Source organism: Simochromis diagramma, unplaced genomic scaffold (genome assembly GCF_900408965.1).
Source record: "Simochromis diagramma unplaced genomic scaffold, fSimDia1.1 OVJJ01000566.1, whole genome shotgun sequence".
In the NCBI taxonomy this organism is placed as follows: domain Eukaryota; kingdom Metazoa; phylum Chordata; class Actinopteri; order Cichliformes; family Cichlidae; genus Simochromis; species Simochromis diagramma.
The window spans coordinates 190989-205187 of NW_024387387.1; the positions used below are offsets into that span (position 1 = coordinate 190989).

Genomic DNA, 14199 nt, shown 5'->3' on the forward strand with positions numbered 1-14199 from the left:
TTTGGGCATTGTTTTACATTTCCTGTTTATCTTAGTTCATTGTTTACACACTGACTGCATAAAGGGCCATCTGCAGTACTATGTTTATTTACTATGCAGTACTATGTTTAGTACTATGTTTATTCAGTATGTCACAAAGTTCAAATCCTCTCAGAAGGGTTTGTACAACACGACAGTGATGCAAGCATGCCAAGTCAGCCAGTGGATTCAAACTGAGGATCTTAGTGGAATGAAAAAAAAAGTATATATATACAGGGAGTGCAGAATTATTAGGCAAATGAGTATTTTGTCCACATCATCCTCTTCATGCATGTTGTCTTACTCCAAGCTGTATAGGCTCTAGAGATGGACCGATCCGATATTACGTATCGGTCCGATACTGACCTAAATTACTGGATTGGATATCGGAGAAAAATAAAAAATGTAATCCGATCCATTAAATATCACGAAAGCACCTCACAAAACTTGCAACACGCCGTAACTCACCTCAGAACGTTAGCACGTCGGAGCAGTATGCATCACGTGATAGAGCGGCTGTGGCATGCGGGACCTGTCGGTGGTCTGGATAGCATGTGGAGCTTCGCTAGCAACCCGGCATTTCATCTCCGACAAAGTTATCCCGAGAGAAGTAAAGCAAGTGTGTAAGTCCATCTCTGAATGTTTGTAAAGCATTCCTGCGTTAAGCTTAACGAGCGACTGCCTCTCGCTCTCCGGCTGCTACTTCAATCATGAAACTGCTTAACGATCAGCTGATCGGCTTTTCTGTCGCGAGTCCGTCTCTCTTGTTTGCTTTTGGCCCACTTTGCACCAGAAAGAGGAAACCAGCGGCTGAACAACAGCAGCACGTTTAAGCTTGATCAGCTGTTGTTAGAATTTATTTAATATTACTTTCTACTCCAGGATCTTTTTCTACGTAGCTGACGCTGGTAACTGTGCAGGGGCGCATCTAGCAAAGTTTAGCCAGGGGGGGCCGATAGGGCATTAACAGGGAAAAGGGGGCACAAAGACATACTTTTCTTTCTTATTCTCATTTAAAATGTCTCGCTTTTAATTATTTAATATTTATCTGGATCTTACACCCAAAGTTTTAATCTGATGTAAAATGTATAGAAGTCCATTACTGCATATAGTAACTGTTAAGTCTAATATACCTAGTAAGCTATAGTACTTTTTCCTTTGGGAAGGTACCATCTGTGCAGTCTGCAATTTTGTTGAAGAAAGATGTTGAATCTATTTAATATTTCTTGAAAAAGAATTGATTTCTGTGCATTTTTTTTCACACTGCATCAAATTAAGGTTGATTACGTCGATTAAGCATCATGAGGTGGAGCGTGAGGGGTGGTTCCCTATTTTTTATTTATTTATTTTTATTGTTGCTGGGAGTTGGAACCCTATTAGTTAGGTTGCTTAATATTTATGCTAAGTACTCTTTAAAATACCAGAATAGGGAGGATGGTGTAGGTTTAAGTTTATCAGATTGATCAGTATTGCTGAACTATGAAATATTTTTTTTGCATACAGGTATAACAGAATAGCTTTAGTGTAGTTGTTGTTTTAAACTTGAGTATGAACTTATACAAAATGCAGCAAGATATTTAAAAACAGTTTTGTTGATTAAAAAATACTATATCGGATTCATATCGGTATCGGCAGATATCCAAATTTATGATATCGGTATCGGTATCGGACATAAAAAAGTGGTATCGTGCCATCTCTAATAGGCTCAAAAGCCTACTACCAATTAAGCATATTAGGTGATGTGCATCTCTGTAATGAGAAGGGGTGTGGTCTAATGACATCAACACCCTATATCAGGTGTGCATAATTATTAGGCAACGTCCTTTCCTTTGGCAAAATGGGTCAAAAGAAGAACTTGACAGGCTCAGAAAAGTCAAAAGTAGTGAGATATCTTGCAGAGGGATGCAGCAGTCTCAAAATTAGTGAAGCTTTTCATCAATTGCTTCACCCCAGCGCAAAGCTTCTTGAAGCTTCATTTGCTCTAGTAGGACATCTACTGGACGTAAAAATATTAGTTTGCATGAATTTGAAGAGTGTTGCATTTTGCACACAGCCTGTAAATGTCAACAACAAAAGGAGTGTGTAAAACATGTATATTGTAGTGATGCAGTATACTGTGTATATTTATACTGGCTGTATGGAAAATGATCATTTGGAAATGCTTAAAATGGAAATGATCATTTACTGTGAGGTGAGGTGTGGTTGGGGTGTGGACAGTGGTTGTGCTTTTGTAACGTTGAGGTATGGACAGCTACACACTGAGGCCTCAGTCCTGCCTGTTCACATTTTGGCGCCAGTGTCCGGCAGCCTCGCCTCTGTCAGTGCGCCCCAGGGTGGCTGTGGCTACAATGTAGCTTGCCATCACCAGTGTGTGAATGTGTGAGTGAATGGGTGGATGACTGGATATGTAAAGCGCTTTGAGGTCCTTAGGGACTAGTAAAGCGCTATATAAATACAGGCTATTTATATATTTATTCTGTAAAAACTAAATTTTCACTGCTTTTATAACCTTTAGTGGGGAGAACATAGCTAGGATTTAATGATTTAACAAATCTTTTGAATCCTTTGTCCTCCACAATGCTAAATGGCTGGGAGTCCTCAATCACCATGCTAACCAGGTCTTCATCTATTTGAGATTGTTCTCCTGAGGAAAGACAATAAAGACAAAGCACAAATATAAATATCACACACGTAACTTATTACAGCTGTATAATATTGTTATATCATTTAGTAACATTACTGCATGCTATATTATCATGACATTTGATGGCTCACCTGGTCTTGCTCCACAATCGGTGTTCCCCTTATTCTCATGCAAAGCTCTGTAGTGCCTAAGCATGGATGAGGTGTTGTTGTTATATCCCAGCTCCCTGGCACATAGCAAACACTTCACCTTGTACAAAAGTAAAGACAGCTTAACATAAATTGTATTGCACCATCAGTATTATGAAAATACATCTTCTGTAGAAATTTACATACCTTCTTGGGAGGAATAAAATCAAAATGTTCCCACACAGGGGAGGACATCCTCCTCTTCTTAGCTGGCTCCATTCTCTCCTGACTTTCTCTCCTCACTCTCATAAACCTCCAAACTCTCTCCAAACTCTCACTAACCGCAACTCTCCATCAAACACCCACATTTTGAATGAAGTCTGAGGGGTTTATATCGCTGTCATAGCTCGCGGCAAAGTTCGAACCACTTCATGAACCAGTCACGTGGTACAGCCGGGCAGCGAGGCTTCGGACGTCATCGTTTTCAGCTCCTCCCATAAATGAAGCAAGCCTCAATACGTGCATCGCGGAAACGCCCCCTCAATTACTCGACACAAGCTTCGAAACCTCGATACAGAACGTCACATCACTACTCAAAATTGCAAAGCTTCTGAAGCGTGATCATCGAACAATCAAGCGTTTCATTCAAAATAGTCAACAGGGTCGCAAGAAGCGTGTGGAAAAACCAAGGCGCAAAATAACTGCCCATGAACTGAGAAAAGTCAAGCGTGCAGCTGCCAAGATGCCACTTGCCACCAGTTTGGCCATATTTCAGAGCTGCAACATCACTGGAGTGCCCAAAAGCACAAGGTGTGCAATACTCAGAGACATGGCCAAGGTAAGAAAGGCTGAAAGACGACCACCACTGAACAAGACACACAAGCTGAAACTTCAAGACTGGGCCAAGAAACATCTCAAGACTGTTTTTTCTAAGGTTTTATGGACTGATGAAATGAGAGTGAGTCTTGATGGGCCAGATGGATGGGCCCGTGGCTGGATTGGTAAAGGGCAGAGAGCTCCAGTCCGACTCAGACGCCAGCAAGGTGGAGGTAGAGTACTGGTTTGGGCTGGTATCATCAAAGATGAGCTTGTGGGGCCTTTTCGGGTTGAGGATGGAGTCAAGCTCAACTCCCAGTCCTACTGCCAGTTTCTGGAAGACACCTTCTTCAAGCAGTGGTACAGGAAGAAGTCTGCATCCTTCAAGAAAAACATGATTTTCATGCAGGACAATGCTCCATCACACGCGTCCAAGTACTCCACAGCGTGGCTGGCAAGAAAGGGTATAAAAGAAGAAAAACTAATGACATGGCCTCCTTGTTCACCTGATCTGAACCCCATTGAGAACCTGTGGTCCATCATCAAATGTGAGATTTACAAGGAGGGAAAACAGTACACCTCTCTGAACAGTGTCTGGGAGGTTGTGGTTGCTGCTGCATGCAATGTTGATGGTGAACAGATCAAAACACTGACAGAATCCATGGATGGCAGGCTTTTGAGTGTCCTTGCAAAGAAAGGTGGCTATATTGGTCGCTGATTTGTTTTTGTTTTGTTTTTGAATGTCAGAAATGTATTTTTGTGAATGTGGAGATGTTATATTGGTTTCACTGGTAAAAATAAATAATTGAAATGGGTATATATTTGTTTTTTGTTAAGTTGCCTAATAATTATGCACAGTAATAGTCACCTGCACACACAGATATCCCCCTAAAATAGCTAAAACTAAAAACAAACTAAAAACTACTTCCAAAAACATTCAGCTTTGATATTAATGAGATTTTGGGTTCATTGAGAACATGGTTGTTGTTCAATAATAAAATTATTCCTCAAAAATACAACTTGCCTAATAATTCTGCACTCCCTGTCAGTGTTGGTCAAGTTACTTGAAAAAAGTAATCAGTAACTAATTACTGATTACTTCCCCAAAAAAGTAATCCCGTTACTTTACTGATTACTTATTTTCAAAAGTAATTAATTACTTAGTTACTTAGTTACTTTTTAAAAACACGATTTACAACCTGAAGAGGTGATAAAGCGATAGATCTTTCAGCCCAATTCTACTTTTTCTACATAATCCATCATACAAAATGTAATCAAATGGAAAAGTCTCTTTTTTTAACTTGTTTTATCAGTTTTAATCTTTTAACTTTATGCATCAAGCAAAAATTTAATTATATGCAACATTCTGACTTGAATAAATTAGTTTAACATTTAAACCTATTTTCTGCACATTCCAGCACATAAAATAAAATATTTTTTGTGTTTACACTCACTCTTTCAAATAGATGCAAGTAAAACACAGAAGAAAATAAATAAAGTCAAAGACTCAGCGGTCCTGTTGCTCTATTTTCACCTGTAAAGCAGGACTGCGGTAGGCGGAGGTTTACCCTGGTGCAGGTGTGCCGCGGTCAGTTGAAGAATCCGCGAGTTTCTCTGTGAGTTTCCCATTACGTCATAGCGCACTCGGCGCTTGCTTGGAAGTTTAGGGGTTTTTTTCGCTGTAAAAAGAAGTTTTCTTCCCACGCACAATGGACGCTAATGTTTTTGTCACTTTTTATGGAATCAAACTCAAAGTAAGGTCAGTACTTCCACGCTTTAAACGCTGCACGCTCATACTCTCTCCCACAATCGATATGTGATCCATTGTTGATCTGCACACAGCTGTTGTCACTAACTGCGCACTCGCTTACGTCACTGTCGTGAGATATTCTCGCAAAAAATCACGGTTTTAGTAACGCAGTAACGCAGCGTTCCTACGGGAAAATAACGGTAATCTAATTACCGTTTTTGCAATAGTAATCCCTTACTTTACTCGTTACTTGAAAAAAGTAATCAGATTACAGTAACGCGTTACTGCCCATCCCTGCTCCCTGTATATGCTCCAGACGAGGTTTTTTTTTTTTTTTTATAGTAAATGTGTGTGTATCCGGTTGTTCAGTGATGACGCGGGTCTAAAGTAGTCTGCGTTTAATATGGCTTTTGTGTTGTTAACATGTTTAATGTTATGTATTTTCTTCTATTTGATCTCAAAAAGCTCCTAAAACAGTCAGTGATCCCTGTTGACCTCCCTCGGCTTTTATTACCGCTAATCATTTATTTAAGCTCAGTTTTTAAAACCTTAGGATGTAGCTACAGCCCATCCCATGCAGCAGTATATGAATGACTAACCTCGTATTGTGGATGGATTATCTCAGTTGTTCTCCTGGCTGAAGTTTGGTCTTTTTACAGCATCCTGCCATGCGATTACATTTGTTTCTGACCACCGAGAACACTCACGTTAACTTTTATCGAGTGGAAAAAAAAGTTAGCTTGTTTATAATATGCTAACATAGCTGTTTCGCTAGCGGTCACGTAGCATATCATTATACACCAGCTAGCACAACTTCCGTAACCCTACAAACGTCACTGCTGTTTAGTTTTCTGTCTTCATTTATGTTGGAAGTGATAGCAGAGCTGTACGTTTTAATTTGTTTCCAAAACCCCGCAGTCAGGACATGCTATATTGTATTTAGATAGAAGCTAGCGAGCTAACTCCCTGCTAACTTCTAACTCCGTTAAATGTCATAAATTCCGTTTTCATGGATGCCTGGATGTTAAACTCAATTGTTACACCTGGTAGAGCGGAACGCTGATCATTTTATTAAAGATGAAAGACTTTAGACAGTTTTTCAACTCTCAGTAATGCCATAGTGATCGTTTGATATATGGACCTGCAGCAGAGTTTAGGCCCAGACACGGCTAGTGACGTCAGACTGAACAACCGGATATAGGGCTTTGGAGTTGACGTCACGCCGCAATGCATTGTGGGAGCGCGGCGCCATTTTCGGGGTCTACGATCCAAACAAACTCACTGTTGGAACGGCGAGGACGACAAGAAACATGTTTAAAAGCAGCTCAAAAGAAAACGGACGGTATAGAGACCGATTGCGTCCAGAAGCGAAGCAGCAGCACTTGAAAAACATTAGAGTGCATCGCAAATCTGGACCCATACGACATACGGCAGTGGAGTAAAGACCCAGACGACTTACCACCACTGTCCTACCCCGATATCTTCACCTATCTTGTTTGTGGAGTAAGCTCTTACACTGCGAACCAGTTTCGTAATTACAAGTCACTGGAGGCGCACATCCAATTTACAAATGGCTGGGTGCAAGATTTGGCTATTTTCAAGCCGCCAAACTCTGAGTACGTCGTCAAAGTAAGTCAGCTGGAGTGCATCGAGTGAAATAGCCATTTTCCACCCCCACCATAATTAATGTTATACATTTATCAGTAAACTGCTAAAATATCGTTATCATATTATGTGCCCATAATTGTAAAGTAGATGCAAATTAACACATTGATAATCGGGCAAATTATTAACGCCAATTTGTGTCCTCCCTGTCTCCTCCTGCGAATCTTTACATAGCACATATGTCTGGAAAGTCACTCCATTTGATGTTTGATCGCAATTTCTATAACTTCCGAGACCACCAACGATAATATTATTCAGCTATAAAGTGTGATAAGAACATATTTAGAACTTACCGGAATGAAAATGTCTTGAGCACACCAGCTGATATCTGGAGACGTAACAGAACTTGATATCAGCTCGTCTCACGGCTGCTATCCAGGCTAGACGCCTTCGTTTGGTAATATCCGATACATGAGCTCCTTCATGTTGCTTCCAGGTTGGGAAAGCATAAAAAGACAATCCAAACTTATTCCCGTGCCGGTCGTAAGATCGAACATTGCAGCCGAGCACACAGCAAGTACGAACCATGGCTATGCTTTCGCTCCTTACTTAGACCCCCAAAATGGCGGATCGGGCCAAAATCCTTTCCACGCCCACCCCCGTGACATCACGCTCCAAAGCCCTATAGTGTTTCAGTCTGCTTTCTTTATAACGTTTCTCCCCGGACACATTTTGCGACAGCACGATAAGAACACCGTCCGGTCAGTATCGTTCGCCTCTGAGACGGACCCGTGAAAACACACACATGTTTTATCTCGAGAAGAGCGGCAACTCGGAGTCCCCCGACAGCGTCGCTAACATGTCCAAGAGCAACATACTGAGAGAAATCATCACTGAGAAACTGAGCACAGCCGCCCGGGAGATCTTAGCAGTGGTGGAGCGGACTGTAACAGATTATGAGGAGGAGGCTGCGGGCTTCAGGCAGGAGATCGACCGGCAGAGGAGACTGCTGGAGCTCCTGCAGCCTCGGGTCAAGCTTGAGAGGACAGGTCAGTGACAGAGGCGGATTTGCCGAACTTCATTTAAAAATGACTCATTTAATATTTCCTCGCTAGCTGGTGAATATAGTGACTTCACAGTGCAAGAAGAAAATGTCCGCACAATTGTTTAGAAATGGATTAACAAGTCGGCATGCGTTTAGTCAGCTTTCACAGGATAATGTGAGACAATCAACGCTTTTGGGGTTCCTTTAACTTTATGGGCAGCCCACCCCCTGAAGCTAATGAAAAATTAATTCTACTAAAACTCAAACTTTTCACTTGTGTTTCTTAAATTTTGACTTGATAACTTGCAGCTTTTCCCTCCCCACTGTCACCAAAGTGCGTGTGATTATTGTGGTTTCTATGTATTATTGTAGGGTCTTTTTCATATATTAAAAAGTGCCTTGAGGCAAATGTTGTAATTTGACACTGAATAAATAAAATTGAATTGAATATAACTGAAATTTCTAGTTATTCAGAAGTAAGTTGCATTTTCAAGTTGGCTTGTCAACATTTTTAATTAACCCAAAACTTGAGTTGATATAAACATTTTTGACTTAATGACTCATAATTTACAGTTATTTGCAATTTTGAGATACTGATTTGAAATTTGGACTTGGCTCTGATCAGCAATTTTTATTTTTCAATGTTGGAAATGAGCTTACATATAAAACAAAGGTGAAGTTTTCACAGTTCACATGAAGCCTGCTCTATCAGTTTTAAGAATTTAGGATGTCAGATTTTCCACAGTCTGCAGTTATTTGAGTGATAAACAGGACTAAATCCCAACTTTAAAGCTGCTCTTTAAAAATACATGTTGCTTTCAGCTGTTCATAGCAATATTGTGTTTGGCCATACATGAAGTAACTGATCAGATCTGACTGACAAAAGTAATCTCTTGTCACAGATCTGGACATCCATGAGGTGGTGGTCATGACCGGAGACAAAGAGGATCAGCAGCACACACATCTGCCGGGTTTGTTTTCTGTCAAAGCTTGTTTTCTTAAATGTTGAGAAAAAGGAGGAATGAGTGAATGAACGACTCTAAGGACAATACGTTTTTGCTGCAACACTAAAGATGATGTTCAGACTTACATATGGTAGTAAATAGTAAAATAGGGTGTGTAATGTTTCCAGGTATGGAGGGTGCTGGAAGTCCAAGTCTGCTACGTCGTGATGAAGATGAGCAGCGGATGGCCCAAATGTCGACGAGTTCCAGGCGGAAAAGAGAAAATCTGATGCACCCGGATTATGAAATACCAAGGTTACAAATGCAATCAGAATCAGAATAATTTATTGATCCCTGGGGGAAATTATTTCAACAGTTTATGTCAACAGTCTGGATGTTACAGTTAGTTTACATTGTGACGCTTCGTGTTTTAACAAAAAACTTTGCATTTGCACCACGGCTTCACCTTTGCCAGTACTGGCCTGAATGTAGTGCTCTAACACAACTACCATTTCTCCTGACAGGAAGAAGTCCAGCAGACATTGGCTCAGTGACACACAGAGACATCTACATTTCAGGATTTGTTTCCTGGAGGACTCTCAAGACGGTATGCTCTCAAACATGGGTACATTTGAAGTTCCTATCTTAGCACCTGAACCAAATAGCCAGACCTAACGATACTAAAAACCTTAAATGTTCAAGGACTTGCAGATGAACTTGCAGAGTTCTGAGATGCTGCCGGCCAGGATAACCATTGTTTCCTCACTGCTTGCAAAGTCTTGATCTCACGATGGTTTCTTCTTTTTCAGGGTTTAAAAAAACTCTGTTTGAGGACCTGAAGTGTCCCCGTGATCTAAAGGAGGGTGACTTCTTGGACATGATCAAGTCCACGTTCCCTCAGCTGGCCGGGGACAAACCGCTGAACATCTTCAAGTCTGACCACAGTAAGAGACTCCAGAGGCTCATGCTGAAGACCCTGACACCAGAAGACATCTACAGGACCACGAAGCCCACCGGGCTTGAAAAGGCTGTCCTCTATGTCAAACTTAAGGTCGACACTAGAGTAGTTTTCCTCACTGCTGCCACAGATATAGTTATAGTCATGAAAAGTCTGTTAACAGGTAAAACATTAAAGGAAAAATGATAAATAAGTGTTCAAAACTAAATACCTCTTATGGTGTGTTTGATTTCTTCTGCTTCCAGCTGACTCTTTAGGAAACAAAACAAATGACAGCACGAACACACCACTGAACAGAGCAGAACATTTCCACTGTAATAACAGATCAACTGTAACTTGAATTGCTGCTCTGAACTTGGTTCTGTTAGTATTGAGATATCTTCATGGAAGTTTGTGTTTATTTGGCAAAAATGGTGATGAAATATGTCCTAAAATAAGCTTTTCCCACTGTGTCTGTCCAAGATACAGTCAGATGAGCCAAAACAAATGGCTTTGACCTGCGTTAAAACCATGTTCTGATTGACTAAAATGCAAACAACTAAAACAAGAAGAATAACTGATTTAAATGACGTTAGTACTTTCTGAGTTTTTGTAAAGTTGTTTTTTTTTATCTTACAGACAGGAGAGGAAGACGAGGAGGAAGAACTTCACCTGTTACCCACAAGGGATAAACCTTTAACACACAGTGACAGAGTGCTTATGAAAGGCGATGAAGCCATTTCAAGGTGAATTAAAAACTGAAAAAGAAATGTTGAGTTATTTTGTTTAAAGGTCAATGAAACAGTGTGTCCTTTTTACAGGCTGTTAACGAAATATTAGCAAGTATACCACCCTATAAAGATAAAGATCCCCTAACAAACACAACTGTTTGAATTGCTGGCTTGTATGTAAAAGCAAAACATTTACAAACACAATGTCAAACAGTTGACAGATGACACTCTACTTTTTACATAAAACCAAATGAAAACCTCAATCAGGATTTTTTTTTCTTAAGTATTTTTATTCATATTTAGGCATGAAAAGATGAAAAAAGATCCTGATTGAGGTTGTCATAATTCATGCATGACAGGGTTAAATAACAATAATTACAATGTATCACGTCATACACCTATAGTAACATTAAATGACCAGTGGGTGACAGGGTATAGAGTGACACATCAGCGTCCAATGTAGTGGTTCATGTGTAAGTGTACCATCAACACTGACACAAATACAGAAAACAGCCTTTGACTAGCTGTTCACTGTAGTGACCACTATGTGTGAAAGGGTTACAGGCCTGGACTGGTAGTCTTGCATATTGTGCATTTCCCCTATTGGGCTGGCGAGCCTGTAGACCAGGGCTGCCCAATCCCAGTCCTCGAGAGCTACTATCCTGCAGCTTTTAGATGCATCCCTACTCCAACACAGCTGAATCAAATGGTTTGATTACCTCTTCAGCATGCCATCATGTTTGGCAAAGGCCTGATAACAAGCCATTCATTTGATTCGGGTGTGTGGGAACAAGGATGCATCTAAAAGCTGCAGGACGGTAGCTCTCGAGGACCGGGATTGGGCACCCCTGCTGTAGACTAATAGTTGAATGTAATTTATTTCTTTGTCGATATAATTATACGGGCCAGTCCATCCGTGCCCGAATAGACTGTTACAATAGATCATAGAAAATAAAAATGATCTGCACAAAAAATGATGTTTAAAGGCAAAACGACTGGAATGAATTAAAACACTGATCCATGACCAAGAAATATTCTTGATTTTATAATAAATTCACAAAATGAACTAAATTTTAATTTGTATTCATTACCCTCATTGAGAACTGCAACCATCAGTAAAAAGAAACCAACTGAAGGAACACTCATTAGCTATTTCTATAGTCTTAAAATTATTTGTACCCAACATTTAAAACATTTAATTGCTCCATATTCTTGATATTAAAAATACGTTATTATCGACCAACATAATAGCCGGCTCCTCACAGCTTTTAAATATCATGATTTCAAATAAAGTTTTGATTATTATATTAATGTGAGGTTTGCAAGCAATTTGATATAATTCTTGGCTTGTCTGTATTTTTCAGTCAATATTCATAAATGAATTTATGAAAATCTTTGTTTCTTACCAGCTCCGTTCAACAACTAGACAATACCAAAGTGGATGTCATGGCCAACAGCTCAGCATCACAACTACAGCTCTTGCTAACAAAAGATGCTGCTGTAAACGGGTCTAGTGATGACAAACATGGAGTCGTGGCATCAAACCCAGAGCTGCAGGTGGCAAAACGTTCGAAGGCAAAAGAGCTCCAAAGTAGTTCGGAGACAATTCAGACAAGTACAATAGCCTGTAAAGTGTGTGGACTCCAGGGAAACCAGGACAGCTTGATTCAACATGCATGGAGTCACGTGGATGAGTCACCGGCTGTTTGTGGAATTTGTGGAGAACGTTTTGAATCAGTGGAAACGTTAAAGGGACATCTTACAAATGACCCAAAATATCACTACTCTAATAACCAAATGTCTCTGCAAACAGAGGCGAAACAATACAAATGTGAAATTTGCGCTAAATCATTTGGTCTAAAGGAGCAGCTGGAAATTCATTGCAAGGAGCACGCTGGCCTACAGAAATTCCACTGCAACATCTGCGGGAAAGCTCTCTCCCATCTTCGATCAATGAGACGGCACAAGCTGACTCACACAGTGGAGCGACCCCACAGTTGTGAAGTTTGCGGGAAGCATTTCAGATGCCCGCACGTTTTAAATTCTCACAAGAAAATCCACACGGTCAGGGAGCGGCCGTATCTCTGCCACATCTGCTGCAAAAGCTTCATGTCAAACAGCGTTCTGTCGACTCACATGAAGATTCACAGCAACGAGAGGCCACACATCTGCTTGGTGTGCAAAAAGACTTTTATTTATAAAGGTAGTCTAAAGGCTCACATGCGAATGCACACCGGCGAGAAACCGTACAGCTGTTCCCAGTGCGGCCGCTCCTTCAAGCACAAGTGTCACCTGAACGACCATGTCAGGAGCCATTTAGGCATCAAACAGTTTGTGTGCAGCATTTGTGGGAGAGCGTGCTCTCGCCAAACTCAGCTGAAGACCCACATGAGGACCCATAATGGAGAGAAACCGTACCAGTGCGACATCTGCAAGAGGTCCTTCTCGCACCGCAGTACTCTCAAGTCACACGTGAAGATCCACGAGGCCAAAAAAAAAGACAGTGACCCGCCCGAAAACCAGACAGTGTGTTAACATGGGCTCGATTCCCTCCTGTGCAACTTGTACGACTCTTGACTTTTTTTCTTTTAATGAAAAAGTGTTAAATGAGGTATTCCTTTGGTAACAAAGCTCATGACATAAATACTTGGGTCTTGAGAGAAGGACATGAATAAAAATTATTTAATGAATAAATAATTTTTATTAATAAAGAACTGAATAATTGGTTGTTTTTCTGGATATAAGTACTGAAAAGCCTAAAGAGATGACTAGTTCTGCTTTTTTGAAAGACAATTAAGCCAAATCTAAAGGGAAGAAATCAAAATGTAAGGAACATGTTTGAATGATTAAAAACACACACCAGCAGATTCACAGAAATAACTGACACTATCTTACTCTGTAGCGTAAGGAAAAACATGAAAGTCAGTCAGTAAGAAAAAAACAAATTTGCGTTAATTTAAAAAAATTAACGCAAAAAAAACAGTCTTGATTCTGACTTCATGTTTTCAAAATCATATATATATATATATATATATATATATATATATATATATATATATATATATATATATTACACATGCAAAGACAGACAGGAAATGTATAGAGAGATATATTTGTATATATCTAAAAGATGAAAAAATATTTGATTTCTGGGGGATTTTGTGGAACTTAATTAAAATTAGTTTAAAAAGTTTTACAACTTAAAAAAGCTGTCAACAAAAGAGAAGAAGCAACACCTACATCTTTAAGATGTATTTATTTATTGTCATTATGTTGCTAGAACATAACAAAAATTTCAGTTTTAATAAAGAAAACACAAAAAAGATAAATAAGTTTGGGGGGGGGGGGGGGGTTGTTATGCTCAAAACATCATCAAGAGGCACAGTGTTGATGAGGTATCAGCTGAAATATATATACCAGGTTATACGTTCATGGAAAACCAATTTGCACCACAGGATGGTGCGTCAATGTTAACGTTTGAAATTTAGAGTTATGTCATCTTGAAACTTGTTTCTTCTAAAGATATTGAGTCAAAATTTTGAGCTAATTACAAAAGTGGATGTAAAACAAAAAAGATTGTT

At 39.9% G+C, this 14199-nt stretch overlaps 1 protein-coding gene across 2 annotated transcripts; it reads left to right on the top strand.

The window, feature by feature from the left end:
- Positions 1–6858: 6858 nt before the first annotated feature.
- LOC120720233 (zinc finger protein 557-like) lies at positions 6859–13325 on the top strand. Of its 2 annotated transcripts, none has more exons than XR_005692833.1 (7): positions 6859–8010; positions 8909–8977; positions 9139–9265; positions 9475–9557; positions 9760–10071; positions 10527–10633; positions 12028–12140. XR_005692833.1 is itself a non-coding variant. In XM_040009877.1 (7 exons), the coding sequence occupies exons 1-7, from the start codon at positions 7767–7769 to the stop codon at positions 13151–13153; spliced, it is 1998 nt and encodes a 665-aa protein (XP_039865811.1). In that variant the 5' UTR covers positions 7644–7766; the 3' UTR covers positions 13154–13325. The 2 variants fall into 2 exon arrangements, 1 of the variants encoding a protein (XP_039865811.1); XM_040009877.1 differs by having other exon boundaries at positions 7644–8010; positions 9760–10001; positions 12028–13325.
- The last annotated feature ends 874 nt before the right edge of the window (positions 13326–14199 follow it).

Excerpts from the sequence above, each read along its gene's own strand:
- LOC120720233 (XM_040009877.1), top strand. The coding sequence starts at position 7,767 with ATGTTTTATCTCGAGAAGAGCGGCAACTCGGAGTCCCCCGACAGCGTC. Across the intron at positions 8,011-8,908 it reads GGTCAAGCTTGAGAGGACAG|ATCTGGACATCCATGAGGTG; the intron begins GTCAGTGACAGA and ends CTCTTGTCACAG. Across the intron at positions 9,266-9,474 it reads CCGGATTATGAAATACCAAG|GAAGAAGTCCAGCAGACATT; the intron begins GTTACAAATGCA and ends TTCTCCTGACAG.